Source organism: Mya arenaria, chromosome 3 (genome assembly GCF_026914265.1).
Source record: "Mya arenaria isolate MELC-2E11 chromosome 3, ASM2691426v1".
Classification (NCBI taxonomy): domain Eukaryota; kingdom Metazoa; phylum Mollusca; class Bivalvia; order Myida; family Myidae; genus Mya; species Mya arenaria.
Window position 1 is genome coordinate 62467934 of NC_069124.1, and position 24068 is coordinate 62492001.

At 35.4% G+C, this 24068-nt stretch overlaps 1 protein-coding gene across 1 annotated transcript; it reads right to left on the reverse strand.

Moving 5' to 3' along the window:
- Positions 1-782: 782 nt before the first annotated feature.
- Positions 783-23630, reverse strand: LOC128226531 (uncharacterized). The gene is made up of 20 exons (XM_052936455.1): positions 23452-23630; positions 18098-18188; positions 15472-15559; positions 14976-15072; positions 14616-14727; positions 14048-14116; positions 13585-13653; positions 13112-13295; positions 12725-12818; positions 11501-11599; positions 10940-11030; positions 10572-10767; positions 10161-10257; positions 9211-9347; positions 8642-8767; positions 7993-8045; positions 5506-5610; positions 4595-4778; positions 4044-4253; positions 783-3631 (listed from the first exon to the last, which is right to left on the reverse strand). Exons 1-20 carry the CDS (start codon positions 23552-23554, stop codon positions 3383-3385), a joined length of 2454 nt encoding a protein of 817 aa, XP_052792415.1. The 5' UTR covers positions 23555-23630; the 3' UTR covers positions 783-3382.
- Between the last annotated feature and the right edge of the window lie 438 nt (positions 23631-24068).

Below are 24068 nucleotides of genomic sequence, written 5' to 3' on the forward strand. Positions count from 1 at the left end.
ACACGTGCTAATTCTTCCGGCACACCCTTAGTAAGACAACTCACCCGCCAAAACGCGCCACATCAGAATGATATCTAAATGGCGTTAAGGACTGAAAATCAATGCGCGTCATGACGCTGGAGTCAGCAGAGATTCGAAATTAGACATTTTATAGGATCTCTGGTCAATAAACCACAATGCTTGCGCGCGTTATTTGGTGGATTGTGTAACAACATATTAAAAGTGAAGTTTTGTTCTAAATATTAAGATAGATGCTATTTTTTTTGTCTTCATTAAAGATTGATCAACACTCTGAAGAATGAACTGTTGAAAGCAATGACGACGTCATCGCAACATAGCCTGAAACGTTTGTATTCATGTAGGCATACAAGGCTGCCATTCCTTCAAATCATCTCCAAGAGCTATCACTAGGTCATATCTAATTTGGAAACACTATTGCTGCACTAAGTGACAATTGGCTTTCAAACTTATATCTTGAAATGTAGAACAAAAACTTGCCAAAGCTGATTTCTTAGATAGTCAAGTTGTCGTGTTTTTTTATAAAAACAAGGAATTTCTTAACAATGTTGATTAAAGTCTAAAACACAATACTTCACTGTAAACTACAGGGCCAAGGTCAGTAGTAAAAACCTACAAGGCCCTTAATCCCAAGAACCAACAGACATTTACACCGGCAACACAAAATATACATATCTTCAACAAGTATTACCTTTAACAGTTATATACCACTACAGATTATTAACTTGTATCGAACAATGGCGTCATAAGTAATTACAAGAAGAATCATGAATAAAAGAAGTCTTTAATAAATAATTTAAATACATCTAACAAACAATTTATAACATCTTCATGAAGGTTGAAAACAATCTGCATAAAACATGAAGTGAAATATCACATAATGAATTATAAATGTAGATATCAGCTCATAAATTTCTTACCCTTAACATTCCTGCCATTGTTGTTTGCCAATTGAAGTTAACAATTTTGAGGGATATGTTCAGGACTGTTGTTATATCTCATATAAAGATATATTCTTTCAAGCTATATAACATTAGAGGAAAGAAAAATGACATTAGTAAACTTGAACTTTACCTATATGTATAGAATACTATACATATTTATTTATTACCTTGGTTATTTTTTTAAATAAATTAAAGTGTCAGTACAAAAATAATGTGTCTTGATATCTATTCATTACATACATATGTTTCCTTACACACCATACTGTATATTGTAAGGGATGTTTTCAATAGAGATATCTATTTACATACTAGTTAAGGATTGATTTTGATTTCTTCTTAAAAGGTGAGCCTTATGGACAGTAAAATAATGATGATACATGAATGAACATTTTTGATTTTCAAATGATCACACACAAACAAATACACAGTCATATGATATGGTTTCGCATTAAGACATAGAAAACAGATACATCACACTAAATGCTCTTGAAGAAAATGCATACATTATGTTTATTATATTAAATTAAATATTCACATGGATAATTGTCTCTATAGATAATGCTTATACATATATATATGTATGTTACACCTTTGTTCCTATGTACATTATATACAGACATATTATGTAACGGAATCACTAATCGATGAGTGAAGCTTGCCAGTTTTCCCAGTAATTTAGTCCATTCTTCACAGTGTCCATTTCCAGCAGCAAGATGGCTGAAATATAGCCGCAGTGCACGCTCTAGAACAGGAGGTGAGAGTTTCAATAGCACCATTCATGTATAAAATATCACATTGAAATTGATATCCTTTGAAATGCTGTTTCTGTTTGGAAGTAATACTAGGTATAATATTGATTACCTTATATAAGGTATTTAACATGTTATCAAATATCACTTATCTAAATGGCACACGTCTAAAAGATAACCTATAAGCAATAAGATAACAACCAAAGAAGAAACTAATTCTAAGCCATGTTTAACAACACATCATATTGTTATTTGATACACAAATGTTCAGAGGTATACCCCTTAACCTATAAGTCATGTTAAATGAGGAAAGAAAATCTTCAACTTTGTGAGCAAAATTCAAACTATGAATAAGTCAACATACACTGTAATTATGCTCATAACATTGTGTTAGCAGACTCCCGCAAAGTTTAATTTTTCAAACTTTGTTAAAATACATAAAATCAATAAATACACAACAGGGAAAATGCAGAAAAACAAACAAAGAAACGATAAACATAAAAAACATCAAAAACACAAACAGAACAATTATAGAGCAACAAGACTTACCTAATAGTCTATATAGAAAAAACAACAACATATGAATATAACTAGTAAATACTTGCTCACACTATCTTCAAAAAACTCATATCAGTGTATAAATAAAACAAGTGCTTCAGAAAATATAAATGCATTTGTGGGTACAATCAATGTATACACGTGTATAATCCATAATAATTAATAACTATTAATATTCAGGTTTGAATCCCAGGAAATGTGACTATGACACAAATACATCTTTATTCTGATTTAAAACAAATATTATATAAAAGGAGTTAATTGTAATGAATAATATGGAGGTAGACTATATGCTAAAGAAGAATTCCATATTTACATATATGGAGTGGTTTTGGAGATTTTCCACAAACAAATTAATCACTATTCTCTACATTTAAAAAAGGGCCATAACTCTGTTACATCATACCTAAGTCGAACATGCTGATGATAATGGACAGCTAGACTCAGTATTTATTATTCCTGTTCATTAAAATGCCTTTAGCAGTTTGAGCGATTTTCCATTAACAAAAAAATCACTATATGTAAAACATCAAAGGGCCATAACTCTGTTAAAAATACACAAGCAGAACATGCAAATGTCAATGCACAATTAATTGTGGTACTTATCATTCGTTTGAAGTTTAATCAAAAGCCCTCCAGCAGTTTTTGAGATTTGCAGCGAACTTGGCATGGTACTTATCATTCATTTCATTAAACTCCCACAAGCAGTTTTGGGGATACAAACAAACTAATAACATCCATTCATCTAACAGACAGACAGATGGCTTGAACAACATCAATGTCTCCTTTCCCTATGTGGGAGACATAACAAACTAACACCTACATGTATTCACTGAAACATGAACATTAACATCTAAATCAAATGGCATTGATTTGAGATTCATTTACATATTCACCTGATAACTAAATATTATTTTGACACATCATTTCCAGGAACATAACTTAGCACTGAATGAGTATCAATGTCCATATGTTTAAAAGATGCTCCAGTCATTTTCATGAAGAAAAATCATCATGAAAGGAACTGTAATATTACATAACAATATGAATATTTTGACATTATTTGCATTTAAATTAAAAACATTTTTTTTGGACCATATACTCCCAATTCAATCAAGTTTGGCCAGTTGTCCCTGATTCTCCCGCTTGACTTTCACTCTCCTCTGGAGGAGGTGATTCAGGATTTGTCTCCTCCTCACCTTGCTCTTCATTTTCCTCCTCCTCTTCCTCAAGGGAGATCTCCACCTTCTTCATCTTGTTGTCTCCCTTGTTTTCCCCTCCCTCCTCTGGGTCCTTACGTTTCACTTGCTTTTTCCAGGCATTCCATACACGAATTGACTGGTCCCATGAACATGACACATACTGGAAGATATGTAGAAAAGGGATATTTAATGATTAATAATTAATTTTATTTTATTTTGGAATATATTTTAACAGGGCTTACGCTGAGCGAACACAAAAGCAAATGCTCTTCTGTTCTTATTATTTAGCTTTTGAAGAAGAGCATAAGTTGCATATTGCTATACATGTACATATTGTCTCAAGCAACATGTGTTCCAAAATTTATTTGAATATCTTAAGCTAAGGTAAAAGTTTTTACACAATGACGCAACGCAAAAACCAAAGCTATCAGAATACTCCAGTATTATGTAACTTCATATGTTGGTGTCATAGGAATTATAAGAAGACTTCAGGTTTGTGGCTTTAAAAAAATAAGATGTCATCCATCAAAAAGTTTCATAGTACATAATATAACATGAAGACATTGTATCACCTGGTTTCTTTCTTTGATGTGAATGATGTCTCTGACAGCGTCACTATGTCCTACATTAGTCTGCATGAGCCTGTAGAACTCTGGGTCGTACACTCGGATCACATTCTGTATGCCTGCAACGATGGCCCCATTTATCTTGTCCATGCACAGACAGTGGACCCCTCCCTGTGCTGACAGGATCTGCTCACACTCATTCAAGCCAGAACCAGACTGTAAAATCAAAAGGATTAAATGCTGGATGTCATTTTGGCTATGTACTAATAATTCACAGCTTATTTTTCTACAAAGCAATTATTATGATAATACTCGATCATTCTTCAACTTCTCCCACACACCTTGCCACATCTTTTTTACTTATTCAAAAATCATGATATATTTTTTACCCTACAAGCCTAAGTAGCCTGTACACCAGGCATGAGTTACGTTCCCTACAATATATTTCTTGTTTTCTACATCTGCTTCAAATTACAATATAGCATACTGAATGTAGAATCAAACTATTTTGTTATGCTATTTTAAAAAAGAAAGAATACTATGTATCAACCCAGTACCCATATGCGAATGGTTCCATCATCAGAACCTGTGACCCATTTGGTGAGGATAGTGTTCCAACAAACACATGTGACCTCTGCATCATGACCTTGAAGTGTGTTCACCAAGGTCATTTTGGAACCGGTGGTTGAGAACTTACGAATGTACACCATCTTGTCACTAGACGCATAGGCAAACTCCCGTCTGTAAGAGGATTAAATCATTCAACATCGTCAAGTGCATACTGACAGTCATTGTATCATGTTAATACGAATGTATGTACCTTAAATAGTGCTTCAGTTATGGTTAAATATAATTTTCTGCATGCCTTCCCATACAACAACCTCATGTTAAAAGAAAACAATTAAGGTATGGCAATACCTCTACCTTTTTTCTTTAAAAAACAGACAAACTAAAAATTTCATTAAACATAAACATTAATCAACAATTGGGAGTCTTTATTATAGACGGATACTATAATCCAATCAACAGAACATAAGTACATAAGTATACATTTACATGCAGAGGTTATCATTCAAACAAACTTATATTTATATTTGCGCATTCAGCCCTATGATGTTTCATTTATGTCACAAGAAAGATGTAAGATGGATTGGATTGAAAGATCTGGCATATAATATCCAATGCCAGAAAATTTATTTAAAAGCATTTATTATTAATTTAAGTCAAACAAGACAATGTGACATAAAGTTGGATGCCCAAAAGTCCACAGTCAGTCCACCATTTGCCATCTGAGACTCAGGCCAAAAATTCTAGCATAACGGTAAACTTAAGTCCTAACTAACAGGATCAAGCTCAGTACACTATTAATGTAGGGAAATATTTTCAAAGGTATTTTTGATTTTCAAAATCAAATTTAAGCAAGTAATTTTACAAAATGAAAGAAATACTTAGTGAATTGGGACCTGACCTGCTAGGGCTGTAGTCCATGCCCATGATGTCACCATCACATGCTAGCTCCATGTTGTCATGGCTACATGAATGGGTACTTGTGTTCCGGAATGTATCATGAAGTCTGAAAAAGGGAGAAATTCCTGTGAAGTTCTGAGTAAAGTATATTTTCACAAATGTTGGAAACCTCCCTAAATATTTCATTTTTTAACATTTCACATTAATTAATTTAAACATCTTCAAAGCAGATGGATACAGTCATGTTAAATGTTAGGATCTCAAAATGATTAATGACTTGTGTTTTCAAGTAAACAAGAACAGTTAAAGAAAGTGACAAATATCCCCTATTTGGCTTTTGTCAGTGTGAAAGCCAATTAACCTTTAAGCTAATAATATTAATTTCCACTATAAAAACCTATGTATCATAAACACCATGAGTTACATCCCCTACAAGCCTTAGTATCCTATACACCAGACATAAATAACAGGTGATACAATCTAAGTTGCCTGTACACTAGGCATGATTTACGTGCCATACAAGCTTAAGTATCCTGTACACCAGGCATGAGTTACGTGCCCTACAAACCTTAGTAGCCTACACACCAGGCATGAGTTACGTGCAATACAAACCTTAGTAGCCTGCACACCAGGCATGAGTTACGTGCCATACAAACCTTAGTAGCCTGCACACCAGGCATGAGTTACGTGCCATACAAGCCAAAGTAGCCTGTACACCAGGCATGAGTTACATGCCCTACAAGCCTAAGAAGCCTGTACACCAGGCATGAGTTATGTACCCTACAAGCATGAGTAATCTGCACACCAGACATGACTAATGTGCCCTACAAGACTTAGTATCCTGTACACCAGGCATGAATTACCTGTCCTACAAGCTTGCATAATAGGCATGAATTACTTGCCCTACAAGCCAAAGAAGCCTGTACACCAGACATGAGTTACATGCACTACCAGCCTCAGTAGCCTGTACACCAGGCATGAGTTACACGCCCTACCAGCCTCAGTAGCCTGTACACAAGGCATACGTCACTTGCCCTAAAAGCCTAAGTAGCCTGTACACCAGGCATGAGTTACATTGCCTCTAAGCCTAAGTGGCCTGTACACCAGGCATGAGTTACATTGCCTACAAGCCTAAGTGGCCTGTACACCAGGCATGAATTCCTTGACCTAAAAGCCTAATTAGCCTGTAAACCAGGCATGAGTTACCCGCCCTACCAGCCTCAGTAGCCTGTAAACCAGGCATGAGTTACTTGCCCTACAAGCCTAAGTAGCTTGTACACCAGGCATGAGTCACTTGCCCTACAAGCCTAAGTAGCCTGTACACCAGACATGAGTTACATTGCCTACAAGCCTAAGTAGCCTGTACACCAGGCGTGAGTTATGAGCCCTGCAAGCCTAAGTAGCCTGTACACCAGGCGTGAGTTGTGAGCCCTGCAAGCCTAAGTAGCCTGTACACCAGGCGTGAGTTATGAGCCCTACAAGCCTAAGTAGCCTGTACACCAGGCAGAACTTACGTGCCCTACAAACCTTAGTAGCCTGTTCAACAGGCATGAGTTATGAGCCCTTCATGCCTAAGTGGTCTGTACACCAGGCAGAAGTTATGTGCCCTACAAGCCTAAGTAGCCTGTACCCCAGGCATGAGTTATGAGCCCTACAAGCCTAAGTGGCCTATACACCAGGCAGAAGTTACGTGCCCTACAAGCCTAAGTAACCTGTACACCAGGCATGAGTTACACACCCTACAAGCCTACGTAACCTGTACACCAGGCATGAGTTACATTCCCTACAAGCCTTAGTAGCCTGTACACCAGGCATGAGTTACATTCCCTACAAGCCTTAGTAGCCTGTACACCAGGCACGAGTTACATTTCCTACAAGCCTACGTAACCTGTACACCAGGCATGAGTTACATTCCCTACAAGCCTACGTAACCTGTACACCAGGCATGAGTTACATTCCCTACAAGCCTTAGTAGCCTGTACACCAAGCATGAGTTACATTTCCTACAAGCCTTAGTAGCCTGTACACAAGGCATGAGTTACATTGCCTACAAGCCTTAGTAGCCTGTACACCAGGCATGAGTTATGTGCCCTACAAGCCTTAGTAGCCTGTACACCAGGCATAAGTTACATTGCCTACAAGCCTTAGTAGCCTGTACACCAGGCACGAGTTATGTGCCCTACAAGCCTTAGTAGCCTTACACAAGGTATGAGTTATGTGCCCTACAAGCCTTAGTAGCCTGTACACCAGGCATGAGTTATGTGCCCTACAAGCCTGAGTTGCCTGTACATCAGGCATGAGTTATGTGCCCTACAAGCCTTAGTAGCCTTACACAAGGTATGAGTTATGTGCCCTACAAGCCTTAGTAGCCTTACACAAGGTATGAGTTATGTGCCCTACAAGCCTGAGTTGCCTGTACACCAGGCATGAGTTATGTGCCCTACAAGCCTTAGTAGCCTGTACACCAGGCATGAGTTATGTGGCCTACCTGCCAGCCTCCAGGTCCCAGATACAGATCCTCCGGTCCCAGCCACCACTTAACTGAAACACACATAGTAAATGATGTATAAATACTTAGAAGAGCTTATTTAATATCCTATTTATCCTTTAGCTGTGTTACATTCTCAAAAAGCTCTTCACGAAAAGACACTCTTTACACATAGAAATTTGCAACATTATGTATATTTGGCATTAAATGTAACAACATTCAATGTCATATAAGATACATAACACATTGTCGTAGAGAGCAAAGACATGGCCAACAGAAATATTACTTCAGCTCATGTACCATATACAAGCAATTAATAAAAACAATTGAGTTTATTCAGTGGTTGAAATTAGCACAAGTCCTGTACTGTATCAATGCTTCCAGGCTTGGTCAAATGCTGGATTTTATATGGCATTGCTGGTTGAAATTGTTTAAAGCCAAGTATTTGTGTAAGAATACTTAGCTCTAATTTTGATGACTGTACTGATTTATTCAATTATCATGCAGTTACTAAGTTGGACAATTTTCACAAAGATACATATGCACGTAATTGTAAACTTATGAGGCAAATTGAGTCTTCGCTGTTTTCCTTCACTTTGACAACTAGACTGGTGACACATCATACATATACAAGTAATTGTCAACTCACAAGGTAAGTTGAGTCTTGGCTGTTTTCCTTCTCTATGACGACTAGACTGGTGACACATGATTCATGCTCACAGAACACATATTTACACACAAACCCGGCAACACGGTTTGTCACGGAATCACTCTCCTGAAATAGTTACATGATTTATAAACAACTATGCCTACATGTACACAATTATCCAAACTAAAAAAATAAATGTGCTGATAAACCTAAAGTATAGACTTGGCTTCTGCTGCTATTCACTGTATCTAATTGACCATTTCATTGTAAAAAGAATATTGTTTCCTATGTATTTAATAGCATCCAATCCACTAATCGGAGTCTTCAAAACAGCTCTGGACGAACAATAAATGGAAACATACCATTCAGCATATTTAATGGTCATAAACACTAAGTATATATTAATCTTTTACAAGTAACTTTTACATACATCATAAAAGCCCTGTACCCCTAAAAGTGCTCTTCCTAACAAAAACATTCAGTTCTTGTTTCAATTCAGGAATCCAGCATTATTTCAGCTTATAGCTGTCTTCATGAGCTTAAATAACTATGGTAAGTATAAACTATACCCCATCTTTGGTGTTTTGCGGAAGGAGTTCGGAGTCAGAGTCTAGGAGGATGCTGTACTTGTTGACTAGAGTCTCCATGTCCAGAGGCTTCATGTCCTGCAGCACTGACACTGCCTGGTCATCAAAACCCCACACATCTGTAACACACGTAGATCAGGTTATTTGTACTGAACTTGATAGGATAATTTTTTCCATGAATGACATGGTACATGTTAACAATAAGTATAGAGATGCACCTTAAAGCTGCACTCTCACAGATATACCATTTTTACAACTTTGACTTAGAAAAAGCAAATTTATGCGTAAATATCTGCTAACAAATGATATATGATAGCTGACAAAAAATCAGATCGTAGATTTTCATATTTCTATCGAAAATTAATGTTTTATTGTTTAAACTCTTACTAACGGTTTAAGAAAAAAGCATAAAACATCAATTTTTGAACTTAAATATAAAAATCTGCGATCTTACTTTTGTCAGCAGTCATATAATAACTGGTTTCCATGGATTCCATGCAAAAATTGGCTCGTTTCAAGACAAAAAAATAATAAGTTGTCAAAATGTTCAATCTGTGAGAGTGCAGCTTAAATATTTTGCTATTAATATATTTAACAGATTTGATATTCAATACAACTACTACTAGATTTTATTATTTAAGGGAAAGGAAAATTGACAGCCAGATGAACAACAAGAGCACTAAAATGGGATGTCATTACTCATCTGTTTCGTTTGTTGAAAAGGTGCATATATCAACAACTATTAAAGGAAACATTACACAATTTGCTACACATGTGCTTATTTTAACTGTCAATAACTGTATTGAGTTTCATGTGAAAATTTTGATCTGTTTTTTTTTCAGTTATAGCTTAGGTTCAAGTCTTTGCAAAACAACACAAAGGCTATCAAAATACGTTAATTTGAGCTAACAATAAAAATGTCGGCGTCATACAAATGTTTGTGTCCTCCGATGCAGCCAGGATGATGTCAAGACTCTCCACAAACAGACATCGCAGGATGGTTGTGTGCGGGTGGTTATGGGTTGACGCCTTAAAACATAAAAGCCATTTTGATGTCAAAACTCAAGAACCCACATACCAAGTTTTTTTCAACCCAGCTCGCATAATTTTGGAATTATTGCAGCGTCCAGTTTTTCTGGATGGACAGATGGACAAAAAACATAAAGTCCCTTCTGTCTGGTTGAACTGGCAGGGTACTTATAAATACATAAATATTTCGTCATTTGCAATACCAGTGGAAACATAGGTTAGTTGAAGGCATAGTAACTCTGTTCTTGCTGTTCATGAAACATTGAGTGAGTACAAAAATGGAAAAAGAATACAGATTGTTCTACGGGCAATACCGGTGGTATGATGGGTTTGTTGAAAGCGTAGTGGCTCTGTATGTTCTTGTTGTTGGCCTTGTTCATCTCCTCCGTCTTCATGGACATGTTGTTGAGTTTATCACTGAGTTCCTGTTCCAGCATCAACTCACGTTTCTTGCTTCCAGTTTTTCGCTTCTTTTTGATCTTCGAGTCACTCACCACAAACGCCTCCTTACTGAAACATGTAGCACATAAATGAGAACGATGTGATCAACTACCATTGTAAGACATGGCTGTATCAGTGATTTCGAGACAGTCACCATTCATACATAAAATCCACCACATAGAGAGAAAATATTCTAATTAACTAATACTTAGCAAAGAAATCTTAGAAACTAGTTGTATACCTGTACATGAAATGGTTTGATTGCATCCGTTCCCACTTGACAATAGCACCTTCATGGTCCCCGCTGAATATCAGGATGGGCACCTTACGAGCTGATATCAAACAAGATTTAAAAAAAAAAATTAAATGAATATAATGTCAGAGTAGGCATTAATGCAACAGAGTGAATGCCAACCCTCCTCTGCTGTTTTTCATTTAAAAGAGGCATAACTCCACAATTATTATAGCTACAGTTTTAGGTCTTCATGTACATATTGTCTCTGGCACCATGTGTCCTTAGTTTCATTGAATATCTTGAACAGTTCCCGAGTTATGGCCAAGGTGAAAGTTGATGCATGCCACAAGTCAAGACAAGGACAACAAGGCTCTTAAATTCCTCGAAAAACAGACAAGCTAAAATGATTAAAGAAAAGGTTGTGCATAATTATAAAAAATAGAAAAAATGGATGATTTCTCAGATTCTCAAAATGCACTTTAAAGCTACACATGATTAAAATAAAGGAACTAGTTACTGACTTCTTGCATAACAAATAAACAAGAATAATTTTCGGATTTTACTCACTATAACAAAGGCTTTCCAGTGCTACTTTGCACTTCAAAGCAGTGACACAGCCTGAGGGATTGTACTTCCACACAATGAGATGTCTCCGACTGGTGGAAGCTGAAATACAGTTGTGTTTTTATTAATTTTACAATATCATTATTAAATGTTTGAGTATGGATGAAAAAAAAACTCAGCTACAGTACATGAACCTATTAAGCATAGTTGGGAACACAATTTTGTGATCCAATTACTAACAGAGCTAGCACTCTTACAGACCTCAATAGTTGCAACACGCCTGAGCAACATGTCATAAAAATCATACATGCCCCAAATTCCCAGGTGGGGAGAAAATTCCTTCAATTTACCCCCACCCCCTACCCCACAGGGAAAATGAATATCCCTGAGATATTTTTTAATTTCTATCTTTTTGTGTGTTTGTATGTGTAGATGGGATGTTCACTAGACTGCTTTATAAAAGATATTTTCATACAACATATATTCTTAAAACTGTGCTTTTCAGTTAAAAACAAATGCTGAGCTTAAAAAAAATAAAAGGCACTTGAAAGTAGAACCGCCAAAAACAAATGCCTGCCCCAAGGTATTAGAATGATCAATGAAAATTGCTCTAGTTTAGGACAAAATTCCATAGTCTTCTGAACAAAAACCCCTTAGACAGCTCCAGAAAAGTTGCATGTGTAAATTATGGGGTGTCAATCAACATATAGTGCTAGCGATGCAGTGGGATGTGAATTGATGTATTTAAGAGATGTAATAAACAAAACATATGGATTGTGAAGGGGACATCATTAATTTTATCACATAGAGTTAACTTAGAATATAACTGGATTAATAAAACTTCACTATTTTGCAGGATGCGAAGCAATTTAAATGATGCAATTGGGATAACCTTGTTTTCTTAGGCAGCAAAGGCAAAGCATTTAAATGATGATACGATTTGGATATGAGTTGTGCACATTGAGAATTTTAAATCAATAAGTCCTATCAGCTGCCTATACTCAAAATCATGTAGTCTGAGACATAATTGAGGAGTCTCTGACTAGCTGACTTCCGCTATTGTCAAAGTCCAAAATATACATCAAATTACACCATATACGAATGAAGAAATGTGCTGATCGACATCCCTTCAGAAAGCTCTGGGAAAATACTGCACATAGCCTAGTACGAAGTGACTTAAATTAGCACAATCTCACAATCTATCACCCAAGACACTGAAGTTCTTACCTACAACCTGATTTAGTTCTGGGAAGAACTTGAGAATCTGGAGGTGATACTTCTCCTCCTCCTGCTGTTGAAATGTCCCAATAAAGTCGGATACCTGAATTTATATTAACTTGATATGTAAACTACCTATATCATGTGTGACAATCCCACTTTCTGAATGTCCCACTTATTTTTACCATGGATGAATAAACCTCATAACCCTGACTGAAAATCTAAAAGCACATTCAAAGCATATTCATGTACATGTAATATTTAACGCCTGCAGGCCAGTAGCACTGGAATTTCTCAAATAACCTTTATTTGTAAAATAAAGTTGGCTCTTTTAAAAAAAAATTAATAATAATGATGGCATTTTATTGAATTGATACATATTAATAAAAGACCTACATTATCCCCAGATTTTGGGTCAAACAGACTGGCGTATGAGGACCCTCCAGCCACCCAGACTGTCTTGTTGCGAGGAACATAGCAGATACCAGACACAGTTGATATGAAGTTGTCAAGCTTGTGGACTGGTTTGCCATCAGCCGTCCAGATTTTTACACTCTTGTCAAATGAACCAGTCAATATCCTGCAAGATATTAATATTACATTTGTTTGTTCATACCATTTACGGAAATGTAATGAATATTTGTATCAAATTGTACTAATGAAATACATCTCAACATCTTTTCTCTGATACACTATCAAATGTCTCTAGAATTGCCACATGACTAGCCTTTGTATATATCAGTTTTCAAGTCTGTATTTTGCTGACTAAATGCAAGACGGTTGTCAGTACAGAAATAGAAGGCGTTACAACAGTCTTTTGGTAAGCCGTCAGTTTTGAGCAACAGAAAGTAAAGTGAGAACTCCCTTACCAGGAATTATTTTCATTATCCTTTGCTAAAAGAAGGCACGATATTCCAGCATCATGTGCATTGTTGATTCTGAAAAGAGAAAACAATGGTAATGGGTATAATATGATAAAAAAAACAACATACAATAACAATCATAATCAAAGCAAGGACAGTTTTAATTCAGATTATGCTTTTTACTTTACATTGATTTTTCCACATGTTATATTTGGCTAGTTTTTAAATTTAGATGATTTGATGGATAAGCATTGACAATCAATAATCATTTTGGTAACTTTAACCAAACCAACGAAGTAATCAGTTTTAACTACAGGTGTCCCTTTGGAGAGGCCAGAGTGTCTCTGTTGAAGCTGAAGTTCATCCTTTGGCAGGCACCAATACCACTAGACTACTATTATTCTCAATTAAACATTTTTGTTAAGCAAAACTCTTTAATGTACAAGTAGACAGAAATCATGGTACTTACATGTTTATTGCTTCCAAACTGTTATCCCCAGTGAAGGATGAGTCATAAATAATAAGTCGCTGATCATATCTAGTCAAAATAACAAAATGTCAATTAAAATGAATAAACCCGAGTATAGTAAGCAATTATTCAAAGACACAAAATTCATTTTAAACTACATATTCAAATTGGTGTAATCTGGCCACATAGAGAATCTATAACAAGAGTGACGCAGAGCAAACGCCAACACTCATCAATGTTTTTTCCCCCATTTGAACAAGAGGCAAAACTGAACATTCAACAATATTTAAGCCAGATTTATGGACCTTGCTAAAAAAAGCATGTATTGTCTATTGCTGCATGTTTACCAAGTCTCATTTGAATATTTTGAATGGTTATAGAGTTATAGACAAAGTGAAAGTTTTTGCATGACGATAAAGTTGTGTCATGTGACCAATGCTATGACAATACCTCAATTTTTTTTCTTCGATAAACATACAAGCTAACAATCGTGTTGTATGGTTCAATATATACAAAATTGTGATCACTGTTTGAGGACAGCTACAAATAACAAAGATAATGGCTTTACCCCGCAGAATATGTGCGTGTGTCTGTACAGATGATACAACGAACAATGTCAGTGTGCTCCTTCGCCACATACAACACACGGTTACAGTTGATCACATGACCTGACTCCTTATCTGGAAAACAAACACAAAGATAAAAGTACCAGTTTTTTTAATTAAGTTGAGAATATCTTCAAGCATATTTTTATATACAGCAAAAATAAAGTTTTGCACCAAAAGAGAACATGTCAACAAAGCTTCCTCTTTCTTAGCCTTGATCAATAAAATAAATAGTTGAATTGATATTTAAACAGTCTGTTTCATTCAATAAAACATTTATATAAACCTTTTAACACATTTGAATGAACATTATAAATACTTACTTTCATCTAATGCATAAACACGAATACCACCATTAACACCACAAACAAGTTGAAAGCGACGAAGATTTATTGCCATACAGTATACAGGAACACCAATCTGAAAACCAAAACAGAGTAATTAAAACGTACATGTAATCGCAGTACATGATATATCTATCAACTTCTCTGAAATCATTACTTTTAGCATCATTAAGCTCTTGACTTCTCAATGCTTAAATTAAGAGACTTCTCTAAGATTAATGCTCATTATATAATTATTTTTGTAACGCAAGAAACATACATGTCTATAAAGTCATGCATTAAATAATTATACATACATATTACATTATATGATTTTCATTCAAATCTTATATAAAAACAACAGAAAACAGATATTATTTAATTATACACTAATATACTTAATAGATTTAATGACTTTGACTGTTTTTGTTAGCCTTAATCTGACAAGCATATATGGCCATACAAAGACGGAGGATGAGGTTATGTGAGAACTCACTGTGATTCTGTCATGTATTCCCCCACCAGGAGCCCAAGCTATGATGTTTCTGTCATTGGCAGAAGATAACATCAACTTAGTCTCTGTCCTGAATAAATAAAAAATCCAGAATAGCATAGATCACTTATTAATGATTCTACATGACCAACAGTAGATTCAAATTGCTCCCTACCTACTGTGTATTCCCACCGACACTTTCTTCAGTTTTTCTTTATTTTCAGGGGAAGGGATTTCAACCCAAACCATATAATTTGCAAATAATTGCTGTGAGATATACTTGTTAAACCCAGAAGCAGTGCAACAATGACCAATCACGCTGCAGCCTATTTGGGAAAAAGAATTTGATAAATGCCAAAAATAATGAAAGAAAAAAATGAATTTTGTATCTTGAGGATATGAGGCTCTTAACAGTATTTACATAATTATTTCATTCAAAAAGAACAATTGAAGTACATTTTGTGATCTTAGCTCGTATTTTGTTCTTTAAACAGTATCCTTGACATTGATCATAGAAAAACATGAAATGAAAATGTTACAAGCACAAAACAGACTGAACCTTTTTTCGAGTCTAATTTGATTTTCATATATAAAAAGATCATTACTTGCCGCAATGCAAAAACCTGGTTATCAATGATTGACAGAAGAACTTCAACTTTCATAGTGAGATTCAGTTTCAACCCGTTTTCTTTTTTTAGTAACATTGACCTTGACTTTGACCTCAGGGACTCCAAACGCAATTCCATGAAAGGTCTCCATAAACTCTTCCTAAATACCAAGTTTAGTCAAAATCTGTCAAGCCTAACTAAAAAGAATTAGTTCCAACCATTTTTCTATATTTACCGTAGTTGCCTTGAAACCAGGGGCCACACAGCACAATCCTGTGAAAGGTAGCCATAAACTCTTCCTAAAAACCAAGTTTAGTCAAGATTTGCCAACCCTAACATAAGTTTTCAGTTTCAACTGTTTTCTTTCTTAGTAACAGTGACCTTGACCTTGACCCTAGGGGCATCAAATACAATCCCATGAAAGGTCTCCATAAACTTTATCTCAATACCAAGTAAAGTCGTGATATGTCAACCCAAAATAAAGTTATTCAGTTTTAACCCTTTTCCTTTTTTAGTAACAGTGACCTTGACTTTGACCACAGGGACTCCAAATGCAATCCCATGAAAGGTCTCCATTAACTATTCCTAAATACCAAGTTTGGTTAAGATCTGTCCATCCTAACCAAAAAGATTTCAGTTTCAACATTTTTTTCTATATTTAGTTACAGTGACCTTCACCTTGACACCAGGGGCCCCAAGGACAATTCTGTGGAGGGTCCCCGTAAACTCTTCCTAAATACCAAGTTTAGTCAAGATATGTCAACTATAACATAAGTTTTTCAGTTTCAACTGTTTTCTTTTTAAGTAACAGTGACCTTGACCTTGTCCCTGGGGGCATCAAATGCAATCACATGAAAGGTTTCCATAAACTTTTTCTCAATACCAAAAGAAGTCGTGATATGTCAACTCAAACTAAAGTTGTTCAGTTTCAACCAATTTTCTATTTTTAGTAACAGTGACCTTGACCTTGACCCCAGGGTTCCAAAAGCAATCCCATGAAAGGTATCCATTGACTCTTCCTAAATACCAAGTTTAGTCAAGATTTGTCAACCCTTACTTCAGTTTGATCTATTTTTCTAATTTTCATAACAGTGACCTTGACCTACCCTTATGGGTTCCAAATGCAATCCAATGAAACTTCAAAGGTCTCCATAAATTCTTCCTCCATAAAAAGTTTGGTCAAGATATGTCAACCCTAACAAAAGTTATTCAGTTTCATAGGAAAGTTTGAAGCCGCCCACCCCAGTCAGCCTGAACAATGATGTTTTCACATAAAATTATAACTACTATGTGAAATAAACAACAAAACAGACAAGTATTTGGTAAATTTTTTTAGTTGACATTTTTGCTACATGTACAAAAGTCTTCGATTTGAAACATGAACATATACAGGCACATTCATTTCATTAAAGCATGTAATTATTTTGGCACAAAATCTACTAAGGTCAAGTAAACAAGCGCATTAAATCTTACTATAAAATATTCCCACAGTATTTCAAATGGATTTTACTTAAATGACATCAACTGTATTGTGGCTGTAAGCAAATAATGATTGTATCAAGAATAAATCACTTAAAGACAGGACTTACCCATTTCAATCAAATGCTATTGTATACACTTTAAATGTAAGGTGTTAAAGAGCAGAACTTATCAGTTTTATTTCAAGACAAACATTGTGCAACATTACAATGGGACACTCAAAAAGTTCAAGCGAAGAGTTTAATGTCAAAACTAATTAAAAGGTTCATGATAATACTCAGATACACATATTATTCATTTATTCATTTATGATTGGCTAACGTGTTAAATAGTGGGGGGGGGGGGGGGAGGGGGGGGGGATCGGAGAAAAAAAGAAGTATGTGGGAAAATGGACATTTTTATTGCAATGGAAAAGCCTTCAGAAGGTCATTGATATATATATATCAATTTGCAAGGAAACATTCCAGTAGCAGAGTAACCAGGATGTATAAATATAAAAACTAATAAACTATTCACAAAGTGTCCCAGAGTGAGTGTGTTACCAATAGAGGAAGTCTGTGATCCAACCCTTGTGTTCGCAAGTGACAGACACCTGCTTCCCGCTCTCCGACTCCCATGTCTTTATCACACCATCTGTAACACACAACCATGAAATTGAAATAGATTTAATCTAAAATACGATGCATGCTTAATTAGAGCTATTTTTTCATTAATTAATGAGGCGACTTTAAATTAATAAGTAGATTTTCATCCCCACCTGCCCCCACTTTTTTCCACGGCCCCTTAAATTTCATTGACGCAAACAAATTTGTTAAACTAGGGTCTGTATTCGGGTATCAATCCGGTACTGTCCGGAAACAGTGTATATTCATACCTATGTTGTTGATGTAAAACATTCACTTGTAAAAAAGGAAAACTATTACGATCATGTTAGTGGTTCAACTAGAAACTCATATTTATAGTTCCTTGTGCAGTAAGAAAGAGCATGAACACATATATAACAGTGGAACAGTCATATAAAGAATAAATAAAAAAGAATAACAAGAAACACCGCAATGCGACGAAACCAGGTTTTTAATGATTGACAGAAGTACTTCAGCCTGTGTCTGTTTTTCTATTTTTAGTAACAGTGACCTTGAACCTAGGGACCCCAAATGCATTCAATTGAAAGGTATCCATAAACTCTTCCTTTATACCAAGTTGTGTCAGGATATATCAACCCTAACTAAAGTTATTCAGTTTCAACCATTTTTCTATTTTTAGTAACAGTGACCTTGACCTTGAATCTAGGGACCCCAAAACGCAATCCCATGAAAGGTTCCCATAAACTCTTTCCATAGACCAAGTTTGGTCGAGATATGTCCAACCTAACTAAAGTTATTCAGTTTCATAGGTGAGTTTGACACCTCCCGGCCTGACCCGCCCGCCCGAACAACGACGTTCGCCATTCTAATAACCAGGTTTCACTTTGTGAAAACCTGGTTAAAAATGGCATCCCCCCTGACTCAATCTTATAAAAAAATGGATGAAAATCTAGCAAATAATTCATAATGGCCTAATGGGTATTTTTTTTTTTAAATTTTACAACTCATTGTTGCCATAAGTTAGTTTCAAGAGCTGCACAGATTAATGGTCTCAAAAACGTTAACAAACCCAACAACAAATGAGATGAAATCAATATTGCCAACATTCTATTTTAGTTAACAATTATTTAAAAAAATGTTTTGGACAGTAATGTTGAAGACCTCAACATTTAAGTTGCAGATTAAAAATCAATTGTATTACAGCACACCCTTCAACAAAACAGCATTGATATCTAATCTGAAATATTTTATAGTCTCATAAATCAGTGTCAGATCTTTGGAAATTTTTCAAATGATCTAAAAATACTCCTAATTGCTAATTTTAAATTCTTCATGGTAAAGAATTTATCATGGTTAAATTTACAATAATAATGAAATCTCTTCATTAAATATTAAATAAATTTGGTTATTTTATCTTAAACTTATCAAACTTGCATCAAGGGTATATGTATAAAGTCCAATTAGGTATCTCTGATTTTGCCAAAAATAATGGTGACCCATTGGAGCTATTGACTTATGTTCTAGATTATTTTCATGAAATTTGGTGTCCTCAAGATCCTGGGACACTGTAAGTGCCGAACACATATAGTGTATAAGAAATTGTTGATATCAAACTAGAGATTGCTTATTTAAAAAAGCGCTCGTCTTCACTATTGTGTGGTCGTAGCTGAGAAAATATAAATGATGTACAAGAAATTGGTAATTTTGGACTGGAGACGAACCAACAGTGAAGTTTGGTTTACCCTGGTATTCACCCGTATTAAATAGTGAAGAGAAAAAACTGTTGTTGATTAATCTTGGAAAATGTAAACAAAGTTTGCATTGTATGAAGTTCCTGGGCCCAAGCATTACTCAATTATCAATCGGAAACCATTTTTCAGCTCAAGGTCATCATGACCTTGACCTTTGACCTACTGATCACAACATCAATAGGGATCATCTACATGACCAACTTGCATACCAAGTATTAAGTTCTTGGGTGCAAGTGTTCTTTAGTTACTGAGCGGTAACTGTTTCTTCACCTCAAGGTCACGGCAACCTTGACCATTGACCTACTGATCTCAAAATCAATAGGGGTCATCTACTAGTCATAACCGACAAGCATACCAAGTATGAAGTTCCTGGGTGCATGCGCTCTTTATTTATTGAGCGGAAACAAAGTGTGACGTACAGACTGATGTACTGACTGACTGAATAACGGACTGATAAAAAAATCAATAGGGGTCATCTATTAGTCATGACCAACTAGCATACCAAGTATGAAGTTCCTGGGTGCAAGCGTTTTTTAGTTACTGAGCGGTATCTGTTTCTTCACCTCAAGGTCACGGCGACCTTGACCTTTGACCTAGTGATCTCAAAATCAATAGGGTTCATTTACTAGTCATGACCAACTAGCATACAAAGTATGAAGTTCCTGGGTGCAAGCGTTCTTAAGTTATTGAGCGGAAACCGTTTCTTCACCTCAAGGTCAGGGTGACCTTGACCTTTGACCTACTGATCTCAAAATCAATAGGAGTCATCTACTAGTCATGACCGACTAGCATACCAAGTATGAAGTTCCTGGGTACAAGCTTTCTTTAGTTATTGAGAAGAAACCAGTTTTTAACCTAAGGTCACTGCCAACATATCGTTTTTATCCTGAAGGTAACCTTGATCTTTGACATTTTGATCTCAAAATCAATAGGGGTCATCTTCTAGTCATCAACAACTAGCATACCAAGTATGAAGTTCCTTGACCCAAAGGATCTTTAGTTATTGAGCGAAAACTGTTTCTTCACCTCAAGGTCATGGCGACCTTGACCTTTGACCTAGTGACCCCAAAATCAATAGGGGTCATCTACTAGTCATGACCAACTAGCATACCAAGTATGAAGTTCCTGGGTCTAAGCGTTCTATAGTTATTGAGCGGTAACGAAGTGTGATGTACTGACTGACTGACAGACTGATGGACTGATGGACTGACTGACAGACAGGGCAAAAACAATATGTCTCCCCATGAATGGGGGAGACATAATTGACATCAACAACATGGCTTTAAATAGACTTAGAAAAGGACAATTTCCCCTGTTATTTCAATATCATGCTAAGATGTAAACAATTATTAGTAGAATCCTGAGATAGATAAGGTGTAATTGTTTAGAACACAGGGGTTTCTCTTGACTTTTCTTTTACCCCATATATATCATAAAGACTATATCAAAAATATGATATTATCACAGTAAATATCACAGTTCGTGCAAATTGCTGTTACCAAATAAATAAGCAGTTAAATGAAGTAAAAAATTGCAGCAGTCACCCATCAATTTTTTTAAAGCCATTTTAAATTCTGAGCCCACAATTCAACAATTGTATCAAGCAAGTTTCATTAGCTGATGACCAAACATAAAATAGCAACTTTGACAAATTATCAGTGCTATGTGAAAACTGGTGTATTGTACATTTGTTCAGAATGCAATACAGTGGAAACCTGTTGGCTTGATATTCCAGGGAACGGCCAAAATACTTCCAGCCTCAAGAATTTGGAGCCATGTGGGAATGCTTACAGAATGTTTCTTTTTTTTTCTTTTACACGTCGAAAAAAAAGTAATGATTATTTTGTTGTTTATTTTCCTCAGTTATCTCTGTTAGAGAAGAAAATTTATTGGACATAGCTGTCTTACCCACATCCTACTGTTTGCAACATGACACATTTGATACTATGATAATACCAAATAATTTTAGCATTTTTTTTACGCAATAAAAACATCTTTATGAAAACAATAAACATGGATATTTCAAACAGTGAGTCTCACATAAGCTGAGCGTTTAATGGAGTAAATAATTCCATTTGGAGAAGCATTCAGCCCGATATTTGATATGAATGAGGCCTTCTAAAAATGCATTCAAATTGCAATAAAATAATTTTCAAGTTTTGTACTCGTGCCAATAAAAGACAGAAATTAAAGTGATGGCATGTTTTCTCAAGCTGTTCAACCAGTTTCATTTGATTTCATGATTATGATACAATCAAGCAAATCCAACCGATTAGCGCCTTCAGCGAAATGGAGCCAAGCAAACAAATCAAGGTGTGAATATTTTAGCTGCGACCGCAAAATTGACATAAAGCCAAGCAAACAAAACAAAGTGTGAAATTGTTACAAGGGACCACAAAAATGACATCAACATGGAGAAAAATTGACCCTTGAGAAAACGAGCAATCCAATTGAATTATATATGAACATAAAGTAAAAAAAAAATCCAGTTTGAGACATTGAGGATATCAAGACAAGTGATGTGGAGCCAACCAATTTTTACTGTAGTTGAAAATGCACATGCCTATACCAAATAATTGTACATTGATGGATTCTTTTACGATTTTTGATATGGCAATTTCTCCAAGTACAAAAATTGTTTTTTACCAAAAGTGGGTAGTTATTACGATCAGGAGTCTGGGTTGAAGCATATTACGTCAAAGAAATATCACAACAACAAGAAATATTACCAGATAATGTTATTTTGTATTAGTTTTGTACACAAAAAATAAATATCCAACGAATAATTATGAGTTTGATGTGGTTTTTTCATTTCATACTGTCAAAATATAATGAAATAGATACATAAAGGGCTCCTGCAAGGCTGCGGTTTACAATTTTACAACAATCGGAACACCTCCGAGATTGCTGAGTTGTTACGATTGTATTTATGAGGTCTATCTCGAAGCTTCCCAGAGATGGCCGAGTTGTAACGAATGGTACAATTGTTGTCTGTGTTAGTCAACTTTCATTTTATTGGAAAGGTAAATCCTCTGTTTTAATGCATTTAAAGATTGTTTTGTGCAAAATATCTTGGCACTTAATAATGTAATCATACATGGTCAAATATGAATATAAACCTTTATTATCTATTTCAAACAAATAATTCTCTAAATTTCAATATTTTTCAAAACCCCCGTTTTGCACGAACCCGTTTAGACGTTAGGCATTAGAAGAATCCCATATAACATGTCTATAATTTTAGACTAGCGAATGCCATTTAATATTTTATGTTATTCTTATGATTAACATCTTGTAGTAGTTGATTTTTAGTTGAAAAAAGAACATTAACATATGTTTGTTCGCTTTGCGAACCTGTGTCATGAATGTGAAATCGGTCTTCATGCCCTTGTCTTTATTATTTACATGTAGATTAAACTGAATATATTATTTAATTCATCCAGTTGTTTCAGTTTATAAACATGGGTACTTTTATATCAATTACATGTCACAAAATCAGTGTACAATAATCCTGAAATACAATATGTACAGTCTCACAGATTGTATCATTTTTGAACTTACCCTCACAGCCCATTAAAATTTCACGTCGAGCAGGGTTGTAACCAAGAGCTGTTATTGATCGTGTGTGGGTATCCCTTACAGCATATAACTTTTCCATTGCCATGTTTACTGATTTGATTGATTTTATATCCGAAAATGTAATCAGTGTACTTTAATCTTTACGGTAGCCGCCATCTTAGTTTATCTTGACAACCACGCATGTGCGCGTTTTATACGGTGATTAGGTAAAAATATCCATATACTAACTACATCGCTTTTCTTCAAACCTGTTTAATGTTTAAAGATGAACTATAACTGAAGTTCAACATCTACCATGTAGCGTTATGAGCTAAGTCACAGATCAATAATTTGATTCAGAATAAGTATGCATAGTAATTTTAACTTTTGTAATGTATGAGTTACGTCCCTTTTTTCCCTTTCCGCCACCTGAGAACGTGCGTACCTTCCAAGTGTCAGCTGCAGGACCAAAGTTACTAGTTTGATGTAGTATTTACGCTAGTATTTAAGGCAATGATGAAATGTGTCATAACGTTTCTTCTCGTGTTAATTCTAGAAGGTAGTATGTTTATATGAATTACGGACACTATGGACATTACGGACCAGACATTACGGACCAG

Coding starts and splice junctions, on each gene's coding strand:
- LOC128226531 (XM_052936455.1), bottom strand. CDS start 23,554: ATGGCAATGGAAAAGTTATATGCTGTAAGGGATACCCACACACGATCA. Junction 18,189..23,451: donor AATTTTAATGGGCTGTGAGG/GTAAGTTCAAAA, acceptor TGTGTGTTACAG/ATGGTGTGATAAAGACATGG. Junction 14,117..14,615: donor ACACGCACATATTCTGCGGG/GTAAAGCCATTA, acceptor TATTTTGACTAG/ATATGATCAGCGACTTATTA.